This window comes from Nipponia nippon, unplaced genomic scaffold, assembly GCF_047370975.1.
Source record: "Nipponia nippon isolate SJK-2023a ecotype South Korea unplaced genomic scaffold, ASM4737097v1 scaffold_2, whole genome shotgun sequence".
NCBI lineage: Eukaryota > Metazoa > Chordata > Aves > Pelecaniformes > Threskiornithidae > Nipponia > Nipponia nippon.
Genome location: NW_028262336.1, coordinates 17,954,844 through 17,978,173, shown reverse-complemented (window position 1 = coordinate 17,978,173; position 23,330 = coordinate 17,954,844). Strand labels below are relative to the sequence as shown.

General features: G+C 35.6%; 1 protein-coding gene across 3 annotated transcripts in view; it reads left to right on the top strand.

Annotated features, from left to right (window-relative positions):
* The window catches only part of CADM2 (cell adhesion molecule 2), a 673,388-nt gene that overhangs the window by 422,360 nt on the left and 227,698 nt on the right, over positions 1-23,330 (top strand). The window contains exon 2 of one of the 3 annotated variants that reach the window (XM_087757916.1): positions 18,013-18,039. The exons of the other annotated variants lie outside the window; for them this stretch is intronic. Within the exon in view, the coding sequence (XP_087614042.1) occupies positions 18,013-18,039 (27 nt within the window). The remainder of the gene's footprint in view (positions 1-18,012; positions 18,040-23,330) is intronic. 3 annotated transcript variants of the gene reach the window in all.

Below are 23,330 nucleotides of genomic sequence, written 5' to 3'. Positions count from 1 at the left end.
TTTTCTTCTTGAAAGTATTGTTATGAATTGCAACTTGTCAAAATAATGGTTAACCAAAGAAAACACTATGGTAGTCTCTCTTTCTGCATGCGTACTTCCATTGTGAGTGAAAGTAGGACAGAGAGGGAAGGTGGAATAAAATAACGTGGTGGTCTTAAACTGCATTTGTGTAGGTTTCAGAAACTGTACCATGAACCACCATCTTTTCAATGCTATTCTCTTCATCCTAGAGCTACTTTCATTCTTACTGGAAATCAGTACTAAAATAACTGCATATGTGAGAATACATTTTGCTGTTTATCTGCTGGTTGACAGTTTAACCAGATATTTCCATGGTTCTCCAGGGAGGCTTTGCAATCACCTTGTTCTGGCATGAGTGCGCTTATAGCAGAACCAAAGGTGGGTATTTTCAAGCTCACTTGTATACCACCACAGAGCACTGCGGCTGGCGCAGCATAGACCAGACTTCATAGTGAAATGAGAGGATAACCAAGCCCTTGCTTTGTACTTGTCAGCAAAGTGCCATGAACACCTCAGTGAGTGCAGAAGTGGCAATATCTAGTGGGAGACCTTGTTCTGTAAGCATTTGTTCTTGTAAGCACCGTATTTTCTGATGACTCCATTGGATGAATAAAGGACAGCTTTTAATGAAGTCAAAAATGGTGAACCTCATTCACCTCATCTAATCTGGACATAATACAGGGCCGTTGTAGAAAAGTGGGATTGAGAGAGATGTATTATAGAGAGAGGCCTGAAAGCAGGAAGTCTCTTAATGTTGTTTAGTTCATGTTCTCTGAGAAATAATTATCTTTCATCTGTTAGCAGGCAGTGTGTCATGGTGCTACACCTGTCTTGATATCTTCTCTGACTTCAGAACAATATCATCAAACCCACTTTACGGATTTTTATAGTTTATTTTTGTTAGGTTTTTTTGTTAGGCAAACTTGAAGCATGCACTCGGAATGCTAATGTTTGTCGTTTACCTTATTATTATTTGCCAGTTTACGGCACATCACTTGCCAATTCAACCAAGATGATAATTGAAAGTTAAACTATATATGTACAGGAAAACGTTTTTTAAAGTGTAATTATAGCTGCAAAGATTACTGGTTAGCTGGTTAACCAGAAAGATATCTGGTTGCTGAGATTTGCCCAACCAACACAGCCTTATTCTTCTCCCTTAAAAAACCAAACCAAACAAAAAACTTAAGAATTTTCATTTCTGTTGTCTGCAGAACAAGATATGGCACTACAGTATTTGCTTTGCGTATTTACTTTTTATATGTAAAAATTTTACCATGTGTTGTACAACGTTCAACTTTATTATTCTGTTAATAAAATATCCAATCATTCTAACTAAACTTGCAGTCAGCCACCATTTTTGCTTTGCCGGTGGTACTGGCTTTAATCATCTGATAGACTCATTGTGCTCTTCCCATGCTTTCCCAAATATAATGGAATTTAAGCATCATATGCCATGGGAATTATAAAAACAATGAGAGAATTTGCAGAAGGAGATCTTACTGAATATGAATAGAAATATCAGAATGTAGCACTGTGTAATTAAAACCTTTTTTAACATTAAAGCATTTTTTTCATTCAAGTGATATTTGGTCTTGTGTCAAGACAGTGTTTATTTTATTTTAAAAATAATGAAAGAATGGGAAAGTTACCTTTTCCCCTGGTAAAAGCATAACCAAACATCTCTGAAACATAACTAGACAAAATAACACTGTAAACGTTCATGTTTTCACACTCTTGCAGCTCATCAATCCAAATTATTGTTTTCCTTTATTTAAGTATTTCTAATATACAGGTTCTTTGCTATTGTTTAGTTGTAAATCTAATAATATGATTGGAATTGCTCAATAATCTTCCGTCTCAAGCTTTTCTTCATTTCTGATTCATTGTGTCTATTATTAAACCCAGCTGTTGATGTTTTTGAACAAACTGATTTCTGAATTAACTCTGCATTGTGTTCTATAATAACGCCACTTCTGAATTATAATGGGCTGCTCCCAATTTACTTTTAGATAATTAAAGGCTGTCTTTATTTCTATCCAAGTTGCCTGTTTTATTTCCCAGAATACAAGGATGTGATTTCATTCACGCTGCTCTAGGGGTCTGAAGTTGATAATCATTTTTCTACATCTGCCCTCATCAGTGTCATCTTCCGATATATGATGCTCCTGCCTTATTCCTTGGCTCTACTCATTAGCATTCACAGTGTTGGTGCTCTGTTGTGCTAGTCTGCCACAAGTCATTCCCTGTTGTTTTCCTGAGAAGTCTATATCTTCATGCTGTGGAGTAGCCTTGCTTTCTAGAGTACGTTCCTCTTCTTTTTATTAACTGCTATTCACGTAAACTCTTTCCATGTCAAAATTAGTGATACCTTAAAATCATGCATTCTCTAAATATTTAAATAGATTGTATATGAATGAATATAAACATCATTAGGATCGTCGTAGCGTATCTCATGTATGGTACATATACTAATTACTAAATTAAATTTAAGGACTTTAAAATTAAGACCTCAGCATAATATATTTTGGATAACTAATTCATCGGGTTCTGTTTTCTGCAAAGCGAAGTGATATATTTTTTATTAAAACAAACAAACAAACAAACAAAAAAAACAAACAAACAAAAAAAAACCCGCCAACCCAGATGTACTTCAAATGAAAAGATTGACCTGTGACATGCTTCAATATGGGGTCATACATAATATCTAATTTCCATCTTTCACCAGCTCATGTCATTGCTAAATACAATAGGAAGACTTTCTAAAAATTAAAAAAAAAAAAGGGAAAAAGTGAGGAATTTACAGTAAAACCCTATGACTATTAAAAAGAGTTATCTTGTTTATCCCCGCGAAGGTTCCTAAGAAAAGGGCATTTTAGGCTCTTAATAGTCTTTTTAAAATTCGTGTTAACCTCAATTTATGCAAGTTTTATTTATTTCCCCTTGGCAAGAACAAGAATTTTAATCTGATCCTACTGCTTTTTCTCTTGCCAAGGTGAAATTCCTATGACTTTTTCCACGTTTAATAATTGAGATCTTTATGGACTGTTTTTTTCCCTTTGTTATTTTTTGAGGGACTGCTTGCGGTACTTTTAAATGTAGTCATAAAGCTGAGCAATGGATGTGGCAAAGAATGATCCTCACGTTACTAATAAATAGAATTAATAAAACAGGGTGAGAAGATGATGTATGAGACACATACCTATTTGCTCAAAAATGCAGTAGCACGTTCTTCCAGGTTAATGTTGCCTTCACAGAGCAACTACTTTTACCTTCGTGGCTTCATGTAACCGTGTACGAGTAAGTGAAATCTTTGAACTCGTGGCAGCGTGTTAAGTTTCTGTTTACTTCATTACTTTATATGCAGGACTTTTCTCTATTTTTCCTCAAGAGGAAGCACTGTTAAGATGCTGTGTAAAATTTTCAGACAAGTGCTGAGGTACTCTAACATAAAAATGTGTCTTATTTATGATGTGTCAAATTACTGTTCTGAGAGTACACCTTTTAGATTGCATTCAGCCTTTAATTTGACTGAATTTAAATAGCATAAAATGCCTTTTAGTTGGAACTTGGCTTGCATATTATATCTCTGATTTCAATGAAAAACATTCAGATGCAAATACGGTTTGTTTGGACTGAGTACAAATGCCACTATCATGACTGATGAAGGCTTTTGATCACACATCTACAAACTGAAACCTTAAAAAGGAAGAGGCTATTTGGACTGGCATCTGCAGTGCCATGAATTATTTAGTTCCCATTATTCATAAATCTCTTTGAAGAGAAGGCTTATGAGGTTTTTAAGGCGGAGTAGTCATAGCTGTGTTGCCAGGTTCTATTTATGCTGTGACTGACTGCATGTGCAAACTTCTTCTAAACTGCAAGAGTTGTACTGAATATGAAAGAGGTGCGTGTACAAACTTCTAAGGAACGGCCCTGAAAGGTTTCTCTGGTTTCCTAGGATAAGAATGGGGATGCCTCTGTTGTTACCGTCTGCTTTGGCGTGCTCCAAGAGGTAGGCAAGGCAAGAGCATGTCGGTATAATTTGGTGAGCTACCCAGTTAGCTGCTAGGGACCTGGCTGAATCTCGCAGAGCACGTTCACAGCTGGAGTTTGTTCTGCTGCTCACTCACTGAACTACAAATCTCTTTTGGCTGTGCTCTGACAGCAAAACAAAAATAGCAATACCACGCTCCTTTTTGCGTTCTTTCTCTCAGAATGATGTTTTTGCTACAAATGGGTGACATTTCAAAATGTTTCCTCTATTTCCAGCAATGAGTGAAGCTAAACACTATATATAAATACTCTTCTGCTATAAAGGGTTTTTGCGTGCTTGTTTAGCTCATTGTAATTGTGTAATAATGTTGTCTAAAAGATGCATGTTTGCAGAGATGTCAAGGAATGAGTTAGAAACGCCCAATAGTAACTTGTTTATCTGCCTTGCGGGCTAGTTTAGTGTTTGAGGTTCATTCTTTTTCTCCCCTTCCCCGCCCCCCCCCGCTTTTTTTTTTTTTTTTTTTTTTTCAGGAGAGTTTCAGTTTGCATTACTGAGGAATACCTTGGGTAATTATTTGTCTTGTATATGTTTGTCCAGGACGTTATAAAACTCACATTATGAATCAAAATACTATAAAGACTCAACATGCAGTTGTTGTACAGTTCAGAAATGTACAGGGTTCACAAATCATTTCTTTACTATAATGCTTTTTTCATCGTAGAAGTAGTAAGAATATTTTACTTCAGAAGCCCTAAATAAGAGGATTACCCCAAGAATCGCATAATTTCCTGTAAACAGTCACTTTGACTATACTTAGTTTCTTTTGATTTCCTAAAATAATATTACTCAAAAGTTTCTCAAAAGTATTCCATGGAAGTGTTCTCATCTTTCATTTTTCAATTGGCTGTGCACATTAACTTGGTTTCATTCATTGTTGTTCAAATGTACCAAAATGCACTACACTTTACAGGCAGTAATGTATGTATATACACACACACTTTTATATATTACATAGTATATTATTCATATATATATATCTCACATATATTGCTTTAGGTACTCTTTCATAGAATATAATAATGGATGTTATATATTAAATAAAGCTATGGGTATTGAATGAATAAGGTTATATAACATAGAATATGGTTATCTTATATAAAAGAATATATTAAAATAATATATACACAATAGTATATATAATATGAAAAAATTAATATAATAAGCATATGTAATGTATATATAAATAGGTATACATTCATATTCTTTTAAATTCTGAGAGTATTTTCACTGATGTGAAAGGAAAAAGAAATCTGAGAAGTGAGAAGTGCAAGAAACTTGCTTATTTGCTTTATATAAGAAAGATTGTTCGTTTTTCAGTGTGAGTAATGTAGCAACCTTGTGGCAGTGTTAGAAGGAAGGAGCACAGGCAGAGACGATCGTAATGATAGAAAGGAAGTAATTATTAATAAGATATGAAAACTTTCCTGTCATGTTGTTATGTTAAGTATTCATTAACAGTTATTGTAGAGTCTTAAGTCTATCTCCTTATATACTATATCACTTTAGAAATACTTTCTCAATATTGAAATGCTGAAAATAGAGATGACTGGAGTTTTTGAAATTTTGAGAGTTCTATAATAGTTAGTATGTCTCATACACATTTGATTCTCTGAGCTTTCTGATCTGGATCTTTGAATTTAATCTTCTCCCCTTCTTTTTACTTCATCTTGGCTTTTTTTCCTCTCCTCTCTGGTTTCATCTTTTTTACCTCCCTGGTGTTTAGTTTTTCATGTTGACTTTGAAGAACTTTTTCTTTTGTCATCTATCATTTTTAATTCATCTTAATATATTAACTTGCTACATCTCCTAGACTCAGTTTTTAAAGATCCTGTGCTACCTACAAGCCACGATGCTTCGGTCTTTTCATTTTCGTTCCACCAAAGCAGCAGAACTTGCAGAACGTTGGTTTTTTCACTTCAGTTATTTCTAACGGTCATTTGGAAGCTCTACTTTGGTGCCATCTCTACAGTGGACCGTGTACCATCATTAGTGTGTCTGCTTGCGAGGTGCATATGCTGACTATACTTTGACTGCGTACACGCACCCTGGTAAAGATGTTCTCCAGTAAGTCCTTATTTTGATGACTCATAGACAGAACTGAGCAGTTCGTGAAAGGCATATGGTCTATTTTGGAGGTATGGCCAACATGTACATCTAAAGACCAAGAGTCGAAGGGCACATGATGAAAGGCCCCAGTACAGAACAAAGCTCTGACAACCACATCAACAGCTCATGTCAGCAGTCTGTGTGTGCTCTTGTTAGACTGGCAAGCTGTGAACCACCCCTTTTGAAACTAACTCAGATGAAATGCAAGCTGAAGAGAGTTTAAATATCCATGTAATTTTCTCGTGCTAATTGCTGACCACCTAAGCAGAGCTTTTCAGCCCATCATCTTAGTCCCCAGTGTTAAAAAGCACTTTTTTTTTTTCTTGCTGCAAAAAGCTTTCAGATTACATATAGAGAGAGCTGCAACTGTTCAGCCTAGAGAAGACAAGGCTCAGTGGGGATCTTATTAATGCATACAAATAACTGAAGCGAGGGTGCAAAGAGAACAGAGCCAGGCTCTTTCCAGTGGCGCCCAGTGACAGGGCAAGAGGCAGTGGGCACAAACTGAAACGTGGGAGGTTCCCTCTGAACTTCAGGGAACACTTTTACTGTGAGGGTGACTGAGTGCTGGCACAGGTTGCCCAGAGAGGTTGTAGAGTCTCCATCCTTGGAGATACTAAAAAAACATCTAGACAGAGGCCTTGGCAGATGACCTCCAGAGGTCCCTTCCAACCTCAACCAGTCTGTGATTCTGTGATATTCCCTCACAGACAGTGCTTCCAGCTTTTTATATATCAGCACTTTAGGCATATTATTGCATGTAGTAACCTGAGAGTGATATGGAGAGCCAGGACTACTGATAGCTGCTGTAAAATGCAGATCTACTCTTAAATGAATCTTGCCTACAAACAACTTCAGTAGAGTGGCAATATAATTAAAGGAGAAATAGAAATGTTTTTAATGCTCGGATCAAAGAAAATTGGGGCTTAGGTCAATATTAAGAGTATCATATATGGAACAATTATAGCTTCTTTGAAACTATTTGCATTTTTTTTAAGCTTCTTTAACAATGTTTTAAGTTCTGAATTTAATATTACTTTCTTTTCTGCCTGAAAAATCTAATGGCTGTTTTATGAGGTTTCAATTTCTGAATATTTAGGCTTGTAGATTCTGCATATTCATTCCTCCAGTATCTTTCTAATAGAGAACTATCGGCTTGTATTTCTTTACACAAGAAGAGGGTGGGGCTGAGGGGGGGCTGTAAAATATTAAGTCTGGAATTGTAAATTGTTTGAATTTGTGAATTTTCAGCTGTAGTTCTCATAAATATGGGAAAGTTGTAGAATAGCTGACAGCTTTCACTGCGTTAGTTTGTATATTCAACACATATATACATTTAAAACCATAGCAGGAGATTAGAACTATATACAGGAAGTAAAATGTTTTTAATATGACTAGTCGATTGTGAATTTAATGCATATGGTCAGGTAAAATTTCAAACATGCAATGAAAGATGGTGTGAGGTCAAAAAGATCTATAGTAGGGATGAAATTTGTCTCTGGACAGTGCATCCTTATCAAAATAATTTCCTATTTACATGTCTCGCCCAAGCTACAGAAATAAGTCTTGCTCAATAAGTCTTGCCAAGGCAACTTCTCACCTTAACAGCACAAGTAGGCATCAAATCGGATATTGGCTGATAAAATGGAGCAGCAATGAGTCTTTTCTATTTCCAACACTGAAGTGGAGTCCTTTTTTGTAAAGCCGGATATAAAGAAAAATATCATAGTTAGTCTTATTTTTGGTATTATTTTGGTATGAACTTTAGGTATAGTATGTAATCTTAGTTATTTTTTTTTCTTGCAGTTTACCGTGTTTCCTGAACTGTCAGAAAAAGACAGAAAAAATGGCAGTAAATCACATGAAAAAAAATGCAAGAGTTCTCTTTTAATATTACTTCACTAATAGCAATATGACTAAGTTGAAAGATACACCGTAAGTTCCCTATCATCTAACTGGGTACAGAGGCAATAAATAATTCATATGGAAAGCAATGTATCTTCCTACCTTGTTTGGGAGAATAAATGACTAAGTATGCATGTGAAACTGAGTCATTTGAGTGTGCTTAGTACTACTTCGGCATAAGTTTTATTTTGTTCTTTAGGGATCTTAATGAAACACCGTGGTTGATGTGATATTACATCTTCACCACTTTTATCATAAAGAGCTAAATTATATTTTTATATTTTGATTTTGTATAGATAAGTTTAAAGATTTTTAATTTGCTTTGATAAAAAATTGCTGAGAAAAAATGTTTCATTACTCTTCAGAAATGAGTGTGTATTTTTAATACACATAACTGATCCATTTTTTAGTTAAAATAAATTTTACCAAATAATTATCATCACGTGCAAATAGCTATTTTCAGGACTATTATATATACTCCCTCAATTGTGAAGGTATTTTAATGTCTCTAAATTATCCTGTAAGCCTCACTAGTTCCAAAGGAGTCATTATGTTCCATAATATTGAAACTTACTCTTTAGAAGGTCTCAAGAGGAATGGCTATAATGTATCAGGTCAAGACAAGGAGTAAAGCTTTCCAGTGTATTTCTTGACGTGACAACTGCAGTGATTGCAAGTGGTGATGAAGAAAATTCTGTGTAGAATTTTTAATGGCTGAATAAAATCATCACTGAAAAGTCACATCTGAAATTCCCATTCTCCAGCTGAAGAAGAGCCTAGATTTAGAACATATTTACTGACATCCATTTAAACTTATGAACATCCTATTGAGCTCTGCACTGAATTTATTATAGTATTTTCTTCATCAGTCTTGTCAGTTACCCAAGTTTGTCTTCTAATGTCTGGGAAAGCCTAAATGGATAATATTTGGGGAATAATAATAATAATAAAAGAAAATCTTATTTTTCTGTTCAAGGTGTTAATTTTGTATCCTTAACATATGTACTTGTTTCCACATGCTTCAATTGCTGTCCCAGTGGCCCTTAATACATACTTTATTAAGAAAGCATTTCATACATACGATCTATTATGAATGTGATGTTAACACTTTTTATACAGAGATCCCATGGGCTGTGAGATTAATAAAACAAAAAAAAAGTTAGGGAAAGTAACCATGCGATAAAAGCCAGTTGCCTTCTCAAAACCTTCCTAGGGTTTACAGCAGACAAATTAGTTGTATGTAGAGGTAATGTAAGGGGAACCCTAGCTGTTTGTCTGCCTGCTTAGCTCCTTGCTCTTGATTATAATGTTTCTGATTTCATGCTGGTTTATATAAGGGCTTATTTTCAAATACAAGAACTCTTAAATCTTTGTGGGTTATCAGAGCTGTGGACTGTGAGTGGAAAATAATGTATATAAGCACAGTAGACTCAGAAAATGTGTGTTTGTAATAACGTAGGATAGTATATACATTAAAAACAAAAAACCTAACATGAGACATGAATATCACAGGTTGCTCTTGGGTTGAGCAAAATGGACAAGGCATAGTTTGAGGTGTTTTGCATGCATTGATCTGCAGATGTGAGAAGAAATGTAAGCGCACTGCTTACAGCTGCTTGTGCTCAATCAGTTACGTGATGACAGCCAATTTGTGCCTAAGTAGTCTGCTAAGTGTATCCAAGCAGGATCTTTTCCTTTCTACTCTTTCTGGAGACCTGACATAAACACAGAAGCTGGGCGAGTATGTGGGTACACGTTTTGCATGATGAACAATTTTGATAGCTTGTCTGAGGTGTTGAATGAATATCAAAGCTTTTTGAATATTTGGTTTGAGTTTTGAAATAACTGTAAAAGAGATCTGAGAGCAGAACTGAGTACTTGTATCTCTGCCTGATATAACCACACTTACAGCCTTGTGGAGTTCTTCATTCTACTACTTTGAAGGTTTTTTTAATATATACTTCTTACAACATTCCGTTACCTTGATAAAATTAAATATAAAAATTGTATTTACTCTTATTCACAAACTATATTATTCATTTGCAAGTGAAATTTGTGTGATGTTTTATGGAAATCCAGTTTATGATGAAATTGCTTACTTGCAACTTGCATTGCTTGTGGAAGTTACATGTCCAGCTGTATTATAACATGCATAAAGTTGGCATTTTGGGACAGGCAAATCATGTTATCTGGAAGCCTTTAAGAGGAGCCTTTAGGGCATGATTATACTCATCTTCTAGTTTCACTGTACAGTAATATACTGTGTTACGTGTTTCCAGCTGCTAATGTGAATCAGCTACAGCTGGAATCCTGAACTCTAGTGATGTTCAGATTATAGGATGCTTCTGCTGATCTCCATCATGCCAGTTATAATGAGTATCGAGAACAAAATTACTATATTTATAGTCTACTTTTCAGAAAGAAAATGGAGCTGCATGTTCTTCAATATTTTGTGATACTCACATAATAAGTCATTGCATGTGATAATCTAGTAGTGGTTTTAAAATATTTAATGTATTTAGCAGCATGCTAGGAAGTTTGAAAGATGCTTACAGTCATTTTAGCTTTTCCATTCCAGTATATGAATTGCTTCCCATTATCTGGGTTCAGTAATTACTATTTTACAAATCTATATTCTATTGGTTTGGAAAGGGAAGATTCTGAATATCGGAAAATATTCTGTCATTACCTGGCATTGAATTCTAGAGCGAGACGGTGGGGGGGAAAAACAAAATGCTGGAACCTGTGCTCCTTCGTCGCATTTCCTTTCAAAGTTTCACCAAGTAAAATATAATTTAATAGAGTTTCTAGAGTTGCTGTGTCCTACACTGAAAAGTCTGATTTAAAAGCATCTTCTCTAAACGTTGCTTTTTTTCACAGAGCACAGTAAACATCCAGCAGCTGCTGTTTGGATTTTCTGTTTGTCATTTAGTAACAGAACATTCGACTATTATTGCCTAGGATGTATGGTCAGTTCATAGGTTTGCTAGATGCGGTAGTGTATAGAAGTGTTTCATCGTTTGGATCTGTGCATTAGCTCATGTAGTTTATGTCTGGCTTGCCTACAGGTTTTATAATGTGTGTAGGAGGGACATTAGGTAAGATTAGTTTTGTTTTGTTTAACAACAAGTTGTTTATTTATGTTGAGGGGGGTGCTAATTATGGGCTGAATGTAGACATGCTGAACATAACTGAAGCCCTTTATGACCTTGTTAGTCTTGGATTTGAACGTCTGCTACTGCTGTCAAGAATTATTATATTCTTCAGTAGAGCAGCTGATATACAAAAAGAATGTGGTACAGTATGTAGCTGTGAGACAGGGTTGTACTTTATAGATTAACAGTCATGTTAGTATTTATTCATGGAATTGGAGGGGGGTGTTAGTATTCAAGATGACCTTAATAAATGGGGGAAGTAACTTTAAAGCAACAGAATCTTCTAAAGACAAGGGTGAAGTTCTGTGTTCAGAAAAGATAAAATAAATAGGTGAAACCAAAATGGTCAATAGGTAGGTGTACAACAACATGGAGAGGAGGACTAAGGGGTTATTGTGGGCTTGAACACAATGTGATGCTGTTCCGTTAGAGCCAAGTGCTATTTTGGAGTGCACAGCCGAAGAGCTAGGTGGAAGGCGGCGTAAGTAATTATTCCACTTTGCACTAGTGCCACCTCAGCTGGATATCTTGCCTGATTTTAGATCAGTGTAGACAAATTGTTGAAAATCCAGGGGAAAAAAAGGAAAGACAATAAAGAGGAAGCTGGAAACCATACATTAAAACAGTGGAAGAACTTGATTGTTTAATCACAGAAGAGAAATAACAAGTCTTCAAATATGCAAAGGGTTACATTAAAGAAGTATGTGTTCTGTTGTTATTTATACTCATGGAAGGTATGAGAATGGTTGAGTAATTGGGCTAGTTTCCTACCTATGGTGGTTAGGTTCTATGTCAGGAAAACAATTTGCCATTGAGAGGACAACTGTGCACTAAAACAGATTACCTGGAGAGCTTTTGGAGTCCCTGCCACCAAATGTTTTAACAAAATGTTAGGCAATCTGTTAGGAGAGGTCCAAACATAATTCATACTGCTTCAAACCCAGAGGATGCAGCAGTTGACCTCTTCATGACCCTTCTAAATTTGCATTTTTGTCCCTTTTTCAATTGTATCTTCAAGAACATATTTTATGTTCTAAGAGGAAAAATGATTACAAATCACTATATAGATGCATAAGCACTATTATATAGCATATATACAATGTTATATTTTATATACATTTAATGTTATCATTGCAATAAAAGAAATTAATCAATTTTTTGTCATTGCAAAATCACATGCTTTTTTTGCATGCCAATTCATTTGCAGTTCTTCTCTTAAACCCTGAGGGAAAAAATGTATTAAATTGTCAGAACCAAAAAGGTTCTTGTTTTTTTGAAGATTAATCAATGAGTTTAGTAAGTGAAATGTATCTCTTTCTGAGGGAAATTACCTGATGTCAACTTAGGAACTTGTGTTGTGGATAGAATGATGCAAAGATAGAATAAATAATAGAAGGTCACATGTTTGAATTCCATATCATTACATATGCATGACTGCACAGATCTTTAATGGTTATACAAATAAAGACATGAAGACTTATCTATATGTGTGCTGATTATACCTGCAAATGCCACTAACTGATATTTTAGAAACCTCCATGAGAAGACTGTGCAGAACTTGCATATAAAAAAGAAAAATCACTATAAAATGCAAAGACATTTCAATAAAGGCAATCAAATGAGAGGTCAGAAAATCAGAAGTAAACCATGAGGTTGTATCCAGGTTTTGTAAACTGTATCCTAATCTAAAAGACCTCCCAAGGTCCCATGTTTTTCTGTCATCTGTTGGCCAGTCTTCAAGACTAGGCAGCACTGCAGGAGGCTCAAAAACCCACTGAGAATTTCAGGTGATGATAGTGCTTTCTTTCTCCTTCAGTGGCTTTCGGAAAACACTGTTGTTGAAAAGGAGGCGGTGAAGCATTCTGCATTACAGCACATGCTGGTATCCTTGCTTTGAATGGGTCTCTTAGTCTGTGAGAGCCTAATAATTTGCATTATTCTCTGGAGAAAATGATCCTGCTAAGCCTTCTGTCACAGAGGAGCTCTTCCAGTCAGAGAGTCAGAGCTGGCATTTAGGTGACCTAAATGACCAGTGATAATAAATCAGTTTATCCAGAGGAAAAAAATGCAGTTGTTATCAGCATCATCATCATCATCATCAAATTGAAAAGAAAATTCCAAATTTAAGTAGTGTAAAAATAACTCATTTTCTTTTGAAAATTGGAAATCTCTATTATATGTTGGGGGTGTTTGGGTGGGGGTTGTTATGGTGTTTTTTTTTTATGTATGCTGCTTCTCTGATAATTTTTAGTATTCCATGATCGCAAAAGGTTTTAAGACTGTAGTAAAAATACAGATGAATAAATATGTCCATCCTGTAGACTGTTGATGTCTTTTTATTGAAGATGAGAGGACCTCTAAATTTGCTGGAACTGCAGGTTACTGTATTCAGGAGAAAATCAATGCAATGTGCTTTATGAGTGTGACTTTCATCTTGTTTCTTTTCTTGAAAAGAGCTATTTAGTCATTATAACATTTAGATATTGTACTGGTTTTTCCTCTAGCTGCGTTCTTAGTACATGTAATAGGTGAAATGAGAACAAGACACTGACCTCAAACCTTTCACTTTTTCTTTTTTCTTTCTCCTTATTTTCTGACATAAAAGGTTAGGTAAGCTGGACATCTGAGGGAAATACTTTTTCCCTTTTTTTATTTTTATTGAGCTATTGAAGTAATTGGAAGGACATGTTTTTTTCCAAAGACAAAAGACAAAACCCCAAATCGAATAATAAATCACACATAAGAGAAAAATAAAATAAATGCTATATCAAATCTGTCTAAAAATGTCCACAAAATTGAACAGCATAGAGACAGCTGAGTGTGGAGAAAATATTGAACAACTTGTAGCCACCATTTATCAAAGAATGTAATTTAACAATTGTTGGCATACAAAAAGCAAGAAGTCAGAAAGATATATCACAGAAAAATAAAGCACAATATGTTATTGATATTTGAGAGCAAGGGTGTATTAGGGTTTTTGAAATTTGAATCCAGCTTTTTACATTCAGGCAATGATTTTTAAAAACATTGTTTCAGCAGCACAGCTACAGCAGAAATGCTTTCTGATTTAAAAAATGCCCTAAAAACCTTAGTTCTGTGAAAATTAACTGCCACAATTCAAGACTTGGCACAATTTTCCTCCCCTTTCCTGATCGCTCAGCGTGGACTCCCCTGAGATCTCTGACCTTGACTTCGTGCTGCTCTGTGATCCCCTCGCTCCTGGACCTTTCCTTAGTAACCAACCCTTTTGTTTTGCATATGCTGTGACCAGAAGAGCCTTCAGAAAATAAAATATTGTTTAATTTTGATAGAACTAAGGATTAATAGAATTATTTTTTTTCTCTCAGTATTACCTAGAAATCTAGTAGCTCTGTTGTACCTTTCAGCCTAGCTTTTGAGAATATGGTCTTTCTCTTCCCTCTTTGTCTTTCTTTCTTCTCTGGGCTTTAAAATCTTCCTTAAATTCCAACCAAGGTCACTGTTCACACTTTTCTGTAGTATGCCTCCCTATCCAAAATCAATTTCCTAAGAAAGAGAAGGCAGAGTAACTAAAGAAAAATGCCCTTGTAAATGTGTTTTGGTTTATAAAGAAATCGCTGAACCTAGGGAAATACCAGAAGTCATTGCCTTTCCTTTTTATCCATTTCCTGATTGGCTCGTTAATTTAGCCAAATAAAATAAGTGCCAGCCAAATACAGTAAATTCCAGTTTTCAGGTTACATTGTACCCATAAATTATTACTGGCCAGTCCTAATCCACTTTAATTGTATTACAGAAGTTTCAAATCAGTGTCCTACAAGTATACTAATTTGAGAAGTGGGAGACTCACTGCCTTGAAGAGCTTGTCTCTTTAGTCAGCAAGCAAGGAAGTCAAGGTAGGGAAAAAGATAATCCGTAATGTGAAATGCAGAGAAATCAACTGATTTGCTGAACGCACAAAGCGAATGTAGATCCTTCTACTGTAATGTTTTTTTGTTGAAACCCACAGGTCTTTTGTCACTGACTTCAGTGGCATAAAAAGCTGAGTTATCCCATATCTGGTGCTCTAACCAAGAGATCAGCCTTCCTCTGCTAAGTTTCAGTCTTGATGATGCTCATTTGAAACTTTTATCTATGCTTGTCTCCTCCTATGGCTTTTCATGTACTAATAATGAGAAGAGGTGGATAAAAATTTTCAAACATATTGGAAAGAGGGTGAAAATTGTCTTCTCTGTGCACAGAGTGACAAGGAGAGTAAAGAGGGAAGAGAGAAAAATTCTTTCACCTTTGGAAAAAGAAATACCAGCCTCAATGATAACAATGAAAGGAAATTTTCACTCATGCTAGGTATCAAAAAGATGGGTCGTTGATGGAAACAGCTCCAGCTAGTTCCCTTCAGTACGCAGAATTATATTTTGAAAGACCATTTTCCGCTAATTTGGCTGTTGTGCAGTTTGAACTTTACGAATTGACTTGTAATTGGACCATGCTGTCAATGGAAAAACTTACAAGTATTGAACATGACATTTTTAAGAAGGTTACTGTCATCTAGTCCTCTATTAGTGCATTTGCAGAGAGTTATAATTGGTCTAACAAGCTTAGTAACCTGTCCTACTTCCAATTATAATGTACAACCTCATTTATATCTTTTCTTTATTTACTGATACATGATAGGTAATAATTCTCTATCTAGTGCTCATGCTTCAAAATAAAGCTGTCTCATCATAGAATGGTTGCATTCTTTTAATATACATGTATATATTAACCATACACATAGATTAATATGCATGCATATATGTACCCATACACATCGATTATATATAATTTACATATGCATATATGTGTGTATATATATTTATTCTGAACAATTAAAGTACATATATAATTTCTCCTATACATATTTTATATATATATATATACCCACACATAGATATCTTTTTATTTTGAATGATTAATGTGAGTATAAAGTCTCCTGTTGCTTTTAAATTACCAGGGGGCATGTGTTTCCTCCAGACTTTGGTTAAGTTTAAATGATTATTCTGGCTCAAAGTGATAATATGTTCATGTAGGTGTGATTCTAAGGACTGAAAAAGAAGGGGAAGTATAAGAAAATGAACAGGTTGATGAACTCAATGCATTCATTATCAACTTATATTTGCATGAAAGAGAAACTGTTCACTTATTATAAAATCAGAATGGCACCATTAATTTTGTTTACTACGCGAGCGATTTTTAGTGCATGTAAGATCTACTGGCTGTTTTACAGGTGAATATGTCTTGTTAAACAGCCTTATGGAAAGAGATCTGCAGAAGCATCTGCATTTGTTGTATCTCCCCAAAGCAGAGCTGTTCCGTGGAGTAATGCTGATTTCAGACATCATGGGACTGCTTTTTTTTATTTTGTTGTCACTGTCAGGAGAATGATGGCAATGCAGAATCATGCATCAGGAAGTAGAGGAGGGATTAGTGAAGAAATTAAAAAAAAAAAAAAAAGGCAAAAAGCTAGAGAATTGACATTTTTTGATACACTCATAAAGTTAAAAGTTTAATTTTTTCAACAATTTCTTCATGTGTGGCAACTTGGCTTTCACTGCCATGCTCTTAGTAAAGACTGATTGGTGAGACACCAGACCAGACCAAAAAAACAAAAAAAAAAAAAAAAAGAACCAGCTTAAAAACCTTTAGATGTGAACAAGAGAAGCAAAGAGAGCAGAAAGGAGATTTGGTCTTTCTCCTTTTTTTTTTTTTTTCTGTCTTTTGGTCACTAGTGTAGCTGCCTTTGAATTGTTAATGTAGTTCTGCCTTAGAAGAAGGGCCAGCAGAAGAGGAATTATGGTTTTTTTTCTGAGGTACCTTTTTTCATGAAGATGCTCTTGAATGAATGCCTTTTCAGAGTGCACTTGATAGTTTAAAGAGTCGTGGATAGTATCTTTTGTGTAAGCTACAGTTAACGGAGTGATTCCATTTTCACTTCGGGCTCTGATTAATATTGTATATCATCAAAATTATCCCTTGGCCTCACAAAACAGAAAATAATGATTCTGTTGATTTTGGCAGTATGGTAGGTGTTAGCGGAACATTTTAATCTCCTATCATTGGTTTTGTGACCCTGTTATGCCTTTAGAACTAATAACATGAAACTGTGTTGCTTCAGGAGACTCAAGGAAGGCTGTATTTTCTGCCCCTTGTCTTCCCCTTTTTCTCTGTGTTTGAACACTGATCACTGTTTGTTAAAATACCATCTGCTCCTTTTGCTTTGCATACTCCGTTGGGGTGCAAGAACAATCTGAAGATATAGGCTTCAATGAAGAAAAACAATGATCGTATAACATAAATTATAAATAATTGGAGTACCTGCAGTTTAACTGATATTTGTTTGCATCAGCTTCAGAGGAGAATGACATTTCAAGAAATAGGAGCAAGGGAATGACGTAAGATTTAGGTACTTCAGAATGTACTTTTGGCAAGGCAAATTGTGCTCTGTGTACATGTGCTCTCACCTACTTGTGATTAATGGTTCATGATTTTTCTGCACTCCTTGCCATGCTTTTTGTCTGTTTTGTGATATATTTTCTAAATTCTCAACACAGGTCTTCTGACAGAATCATAGATCTGAACTAGCTCATAAAACTGCAGTGTCTCAAATAAATAGATCAAATAATCCTAGAAACGGTGTTTGTTAGTTTTGAATCGATAGTGATAAAGTTTCTCTGTATTCTTACTCGCCCAAACTTCTGTCTAATCTATCTTTGTTCTCTTCTTCTTGTGCAATCTTTTCCTTGCTTCCAGTGGCTGCTACAAAGAACAAAGCTAGAGGTGAGTTTCTGCCTGCACTCTTCAATTTGCATTGCATGGTTCTGCAGCCCACGCATTTTCTCACAAGGTTTTTTCTGCTTCACTGAGAAAGATATTTTTAGATCTTATGGTATAATAGATTAGGTTTTTACGATTTCATAATTGCCCCGAAGTGCAGACTATTTTCATTGTTTATCAGTCATCACTACTTATACTGTATTTTGTTAATTCTTTTAATTTAGGAAGTTTTTAGGAAAAAGATAAAACCAAGTGCACTGTAGTTAGATTTCTGACTTGCATTATAGTAATGTAGGGATACTGATGGCATTTTAATCGAAATGAAGATATTACATAAAATGCTCATAAATATGTAAATGTAATTTATATTTTTTATCTCTACACATAGTCATAAATATCTGAACAGAGAACAATGAACATAAGTGTCTCCTAAGCATCCCCCGTCTTTTCACACTAATATAAAATGATCATCACTGTTTCTGATAGCATACCAATACATATAGAGGCATACTATAATCTCTACAGAGATTTATGACTTCAGAGCAGCAAGGTGATTGTCACAAATCAGTGTGACAAAGAAGTAAACCTTTCAGAACTAATCATGTAAGGTCAGTTGTGCCTTAAACCATTTCCTGAATTTCAACGAAGCACTGATGTAGCAATGTAACCTGAAGGGTATATTTTTACTTGCACATACCTATAAATGTGTGCATACATGTGTATATATACACATATGTGTGTGTATGAACATATGTTTTCACAGAAAATCCTGAAAAGAGATATTTTATTAAAATTTAGCTAACATTCCTGGTAGATAAAGTTTAGTTGTTTGATTATTAAACATCAGATTTCAAGGCAAAGTATTTACGCTTGGTTACATGTAGTTCAGAAGAACTCTCATATTCACGGTGTTTGTTAAGTTCAATTATATACATTGTCTAGCTTGAAGATGTAGAGCAATAATAATAATCAAAGAAAACACAGCCAACTGATAGTTTTTATGTATTAGAATAATTAAATCAATAATTAAAATACAGCTCAGGTTTTTTTAAACCCTTGCATGGCTTTTTGTAAAATCTTTTTCTCAGAAATTTTGCATGCATTGGATGTCACGAGTGAGGGGAATGGATAAAGACGAATTCACGTATTTGTCTATGCATGCTATGAAGTTTGCTTTACTCTTTTCTGTACTGTCATGTACTTGGCTGTGATGCTGTGTAACAGTGGTCAAGAGTTTAAGACCTTCATAATCAATGAGAAACAACAGACAAAACCAAAGCACATCCACAGAAACAACTTTCAGCACAAATAAGCATAATCTTACCGGTATTCAGTGATTACTTCCTGTACCCGTATATTGCCATTCAAACAGAAACTGCCCCGGAGGCACAGGAATTATAAAATCAGTCAAAAGTACTCATGGGCCCCACTCATCTGTGAACATTCACACCCCCTTATTTCAAAAGTACACATGCATATTTTATAAACAGCTGAAACTATATATAGTAAACTGGGTTTGACACTGTGGTAAGAGAAAACCTTATAATCTGTACCTATGCATTATCTTTGGAGTTCTCTTGCTCAGTTGCACAGTGCCTTCAAGAAGTCATCAGCTTTTCCTTTGGTGTTGAACAGCCCTGTGATGAAGGTACCCCAATATCCACAAGGAATTCAGTCCTGCAGTAGTTCTGTCTTTTACCAAAAGCATATGACCAATCTTGTCATCTCCTGTGGTGGAAGACATAAAGTAGCTGACATCTTACTGTTTTTCACATTGCTCTGCCTAAACAGTAAAGAAGGATCTGTTCCTCCTTTTGAAGTATAACGAACACTTAACTGGCAAGCAGTTGTCTAATACGGCATTGAAAACTGAGGGAATGCTTTGCTGCAAGAGGAGTTTCTCTTTTGGCATTTATCTCCCTGAAATCCAGCACTCTTATGTCTGTGCTCCTATTTATGGATCTTCATTTTTCCTTTCTGAAAGTTTGGAATTTGTGTTGCCATTTTCAGCAAGGTGAAGTTGACACTCATGCCTGCCCTGAGATCCGAGGGTTCCAGAGCACCTTAGTAGGTGATATTCAATCGGGCCACCTGTCTTGAAACTTTGTTAGCACTTTGTTAGCATGAGAAAACTCCTGCTTGTCTCCAACTCCCCTCCCCCCTTGTGGGATTGTCCATAAGCAGAACATTAGAGCCCTTGTCCTCAAACATTGCATTCAGTGCCCTTTCCTTAAGTATTTTCTCAGACTTTGTTGAAGGCTGTTTGTATTAAGTGGTATAAAGCAGCTGTTGAACTCTCTACTTTACCCTTACTTTGTGGCACTTAGAATCAATTTAGGTTGGAAGGTCATCTGGTCTGCAGGTCATCTGGACCTAGCCACTGTGTAAGTAAGGCCCACTTAAATCTGGTTGCTCAGAGCCTTCCAGTCAAATTGAAGTATCTCGAGGGTCAGAGATTCCACAGCTCCAGGTTAGATTTGCGCTATAGTTACTTTACTTTACCATGGTTTTCTTATTTCTTTTTTTATACTTTCTGTTACCTGGAAGAAACTGCATGAAAATTTTTGGTGGTCTCCAGAAAGGGTAAATATCTGGATTTTGCATAGAAGGAAGGATCTTGCTTTGGACTACCTTGGGCAGATGCTGCCACAGGACACTCATGTTCTGGACAGAATGCTTCTGACATTTCTGAGAAGTCTAGTTCAGAAGGTTTTGAAAGAGCAAGGGGTAAAATTAAACATGAAAATAGCACTGAATTTGATGAAGCAGAAACCAAAGATGCCACCTGAAAATCTCAGACTACCTGACTAGAGTTGTTTCAGTGTATGAATATTTTAAGGACTGTTCCTTAATGTACCAGATGAGATCTGTTCAACTTGAGCTCTATAAATGAGCATTTCCTCTATCAAAGCACTGAAGACCTATCAAAGTCTGAAGACCTCTTGACCTATCAAAGTCTGAAGACCTCTTGACCTCTTAAGAAGGGCTGTTGTGGCTTTTTGGTGACAATGTTGTTGCAGATGTCTTCTGGCAGCAGTTAACAATGGTTTCCAGGCTCAGTCTGGAGGTCTTATCAGAGCTGCTAATGACGTGTCAATTTTCAGTTAGCAGGTGAAAGAGAAAGGCCAAGTGTCTTCATTCAAATGTAATTAGTTGAGGAATGGAGTTCTGCACTCCACATTTTCACTTCTCCCATACACTCTGTGTCAACTGCCATTAAAATGTTCTTTCCCGAGCTGCCCCACTAACCTCATGCAGTTAGACACTTGACTTTATAACCCTTCAAAATTTAAATAGGAGTTTCTGATAGGTTTTTTTTTTGTATTGGGAATGGTGCGGATGAATATGACAAGTTTCTATAAAAAAAAAGGAGATTATGATGGCCAACTGCTGTTGCAGGAAGAGAAAGCAAGTCCTCCAGAAAGATCTCTTATCATCTGCCTGTTGAGAAGTACAACATTCTTTCCTGTTCCTAAGATTCCTGAGGCCTGCAGATTAGCAATAGTGAAATTCCCAAGTAGAGTCCCAAGAAGAGACTTTTTGCAGAGGGCAAGATGTAACTGCCTTAACATTGCAGGAGTCGTACTATCCAATCTATATAAAAACGTGGTGGATTAGTAGCTGTTTCTGCCATGCTCCTTTCCCCCATTTTAGCTATGTATGAAGTTCTATTTTTATTTTTCTCAGGGAGAAATAACATTCATATCATAGTCCCACTGCTTCTCATAACGAAGTACTACTGTACTACCCACTCAGTCTATATATACGCAATGCTATATTCTCTCTCCAAAACTGTTGTAAAAGCTGTACTTCTGTGGGCTCTAGGGGATGTCCTATCGATGGGGGATACCTTCAAACTTTTTTCCGACTTAATACTACACTTTTAAGTACTGTAAATGCCTTTAATTCTATTTCACTTTCCTCACGAGTTTGATATTAACAGTACTATTTTCTGTAGCCTGTTGGATATCCAGGAGATTTTTGAGATGTGTCTTTTTCTTGATTTGTATTGGATCTGTGTTCCAAAGAAATTATCCTTATTTTTGAGTTCCATTGAAAATCACTTTTTTCTTTCAGTCATCTCTTCTACAAATGCAGAGGTATGTTGTTTCTGCTTTGCTTTTAAAAGAGGAGACTGATTTTCCTTCAGAAACATAAGATTAAATTTAGCTTTAACAACACTACCTAAAGCATACATCTCAATCTCTAATATAAATCATCATAGCAGTGGATACACTGTCTAAATGCATCTTATCCAAGAGGCAAAGATCACTCTGGACTTTATTCACTTGATTTATTTTGTTTGTTCTCATTATGTCAATGAAATTGGTATCAGCTTATTTGAAGTTTAAGTCAGGAGGGATCGTGTGAAGAATGTTGTACAAATATACTCTGTTATTGCCTGGATAGTTGTGCAATGACTCATATTATCTTTTAGTTAGGAATCAGTTTGTTTCTCGAGACTTCACCAGTCTTCATCAATGGTTGTGTTCTACCCAACCATCTCTGATTTTTCTGACAGCATATGATAAAGTTTATTCTTGGTAAATAATAGGTTTAATTCATCCCATTGTTTTGACTGAAAATCAGCCAAACCAGGATAAATTGTGTGGACCAGAATTCCCTGTATGGATGACCTACAGTTTAGATCCTTTCTTCAGTACATATAATTAGCCAAGCATATTTCTCATGCGAGGTAAAATTATCCTGAAATGAAGCAAGTTACACAGGAGCTGTCCATGTTTGGAACAGGATGAAGCAAACGTACACAAAGGAAACACAAATACTGCTATTTGTCTTATTTGCATTATCTTCACAAAGTTCTGAGCTATTCAGTTGTTAACATCAGTCAGGCATTAGCTCTGCTGTTGCAGAGTTTTCTTTGTTGAGGGATAGATAAATCAGGGTATCATCTGCATAAAAATGACACACTGCAACATTATGCCAAAAAATACAAACTAGTGGAAGTGTATAGATGTTGAAAGTGTGAATCCAATATAGAGCCTAGGGGAACTCCATAACTCACAGTAGTTTGAAAGAGCATTTATTTATGGTTACAAGCTTTCACCACTGAGACATGTAGAAATGAAAACCCATCAGATTCCACCTTTAATACAAGGGCATTACAAAAAACTTGCCAAGGCTGTTGTAGTAGCATAGCATGATCTGAAGCCTGATTGAAATTTTTCAGATATTTTAGTGCTATTGAAATAAAGGAGCTCTTCTTTTTAAATCTTCTGATATTTTCACTCAAAATATAGTTTCACCTTCTGAAGGCAGAATTTTCACTTTAA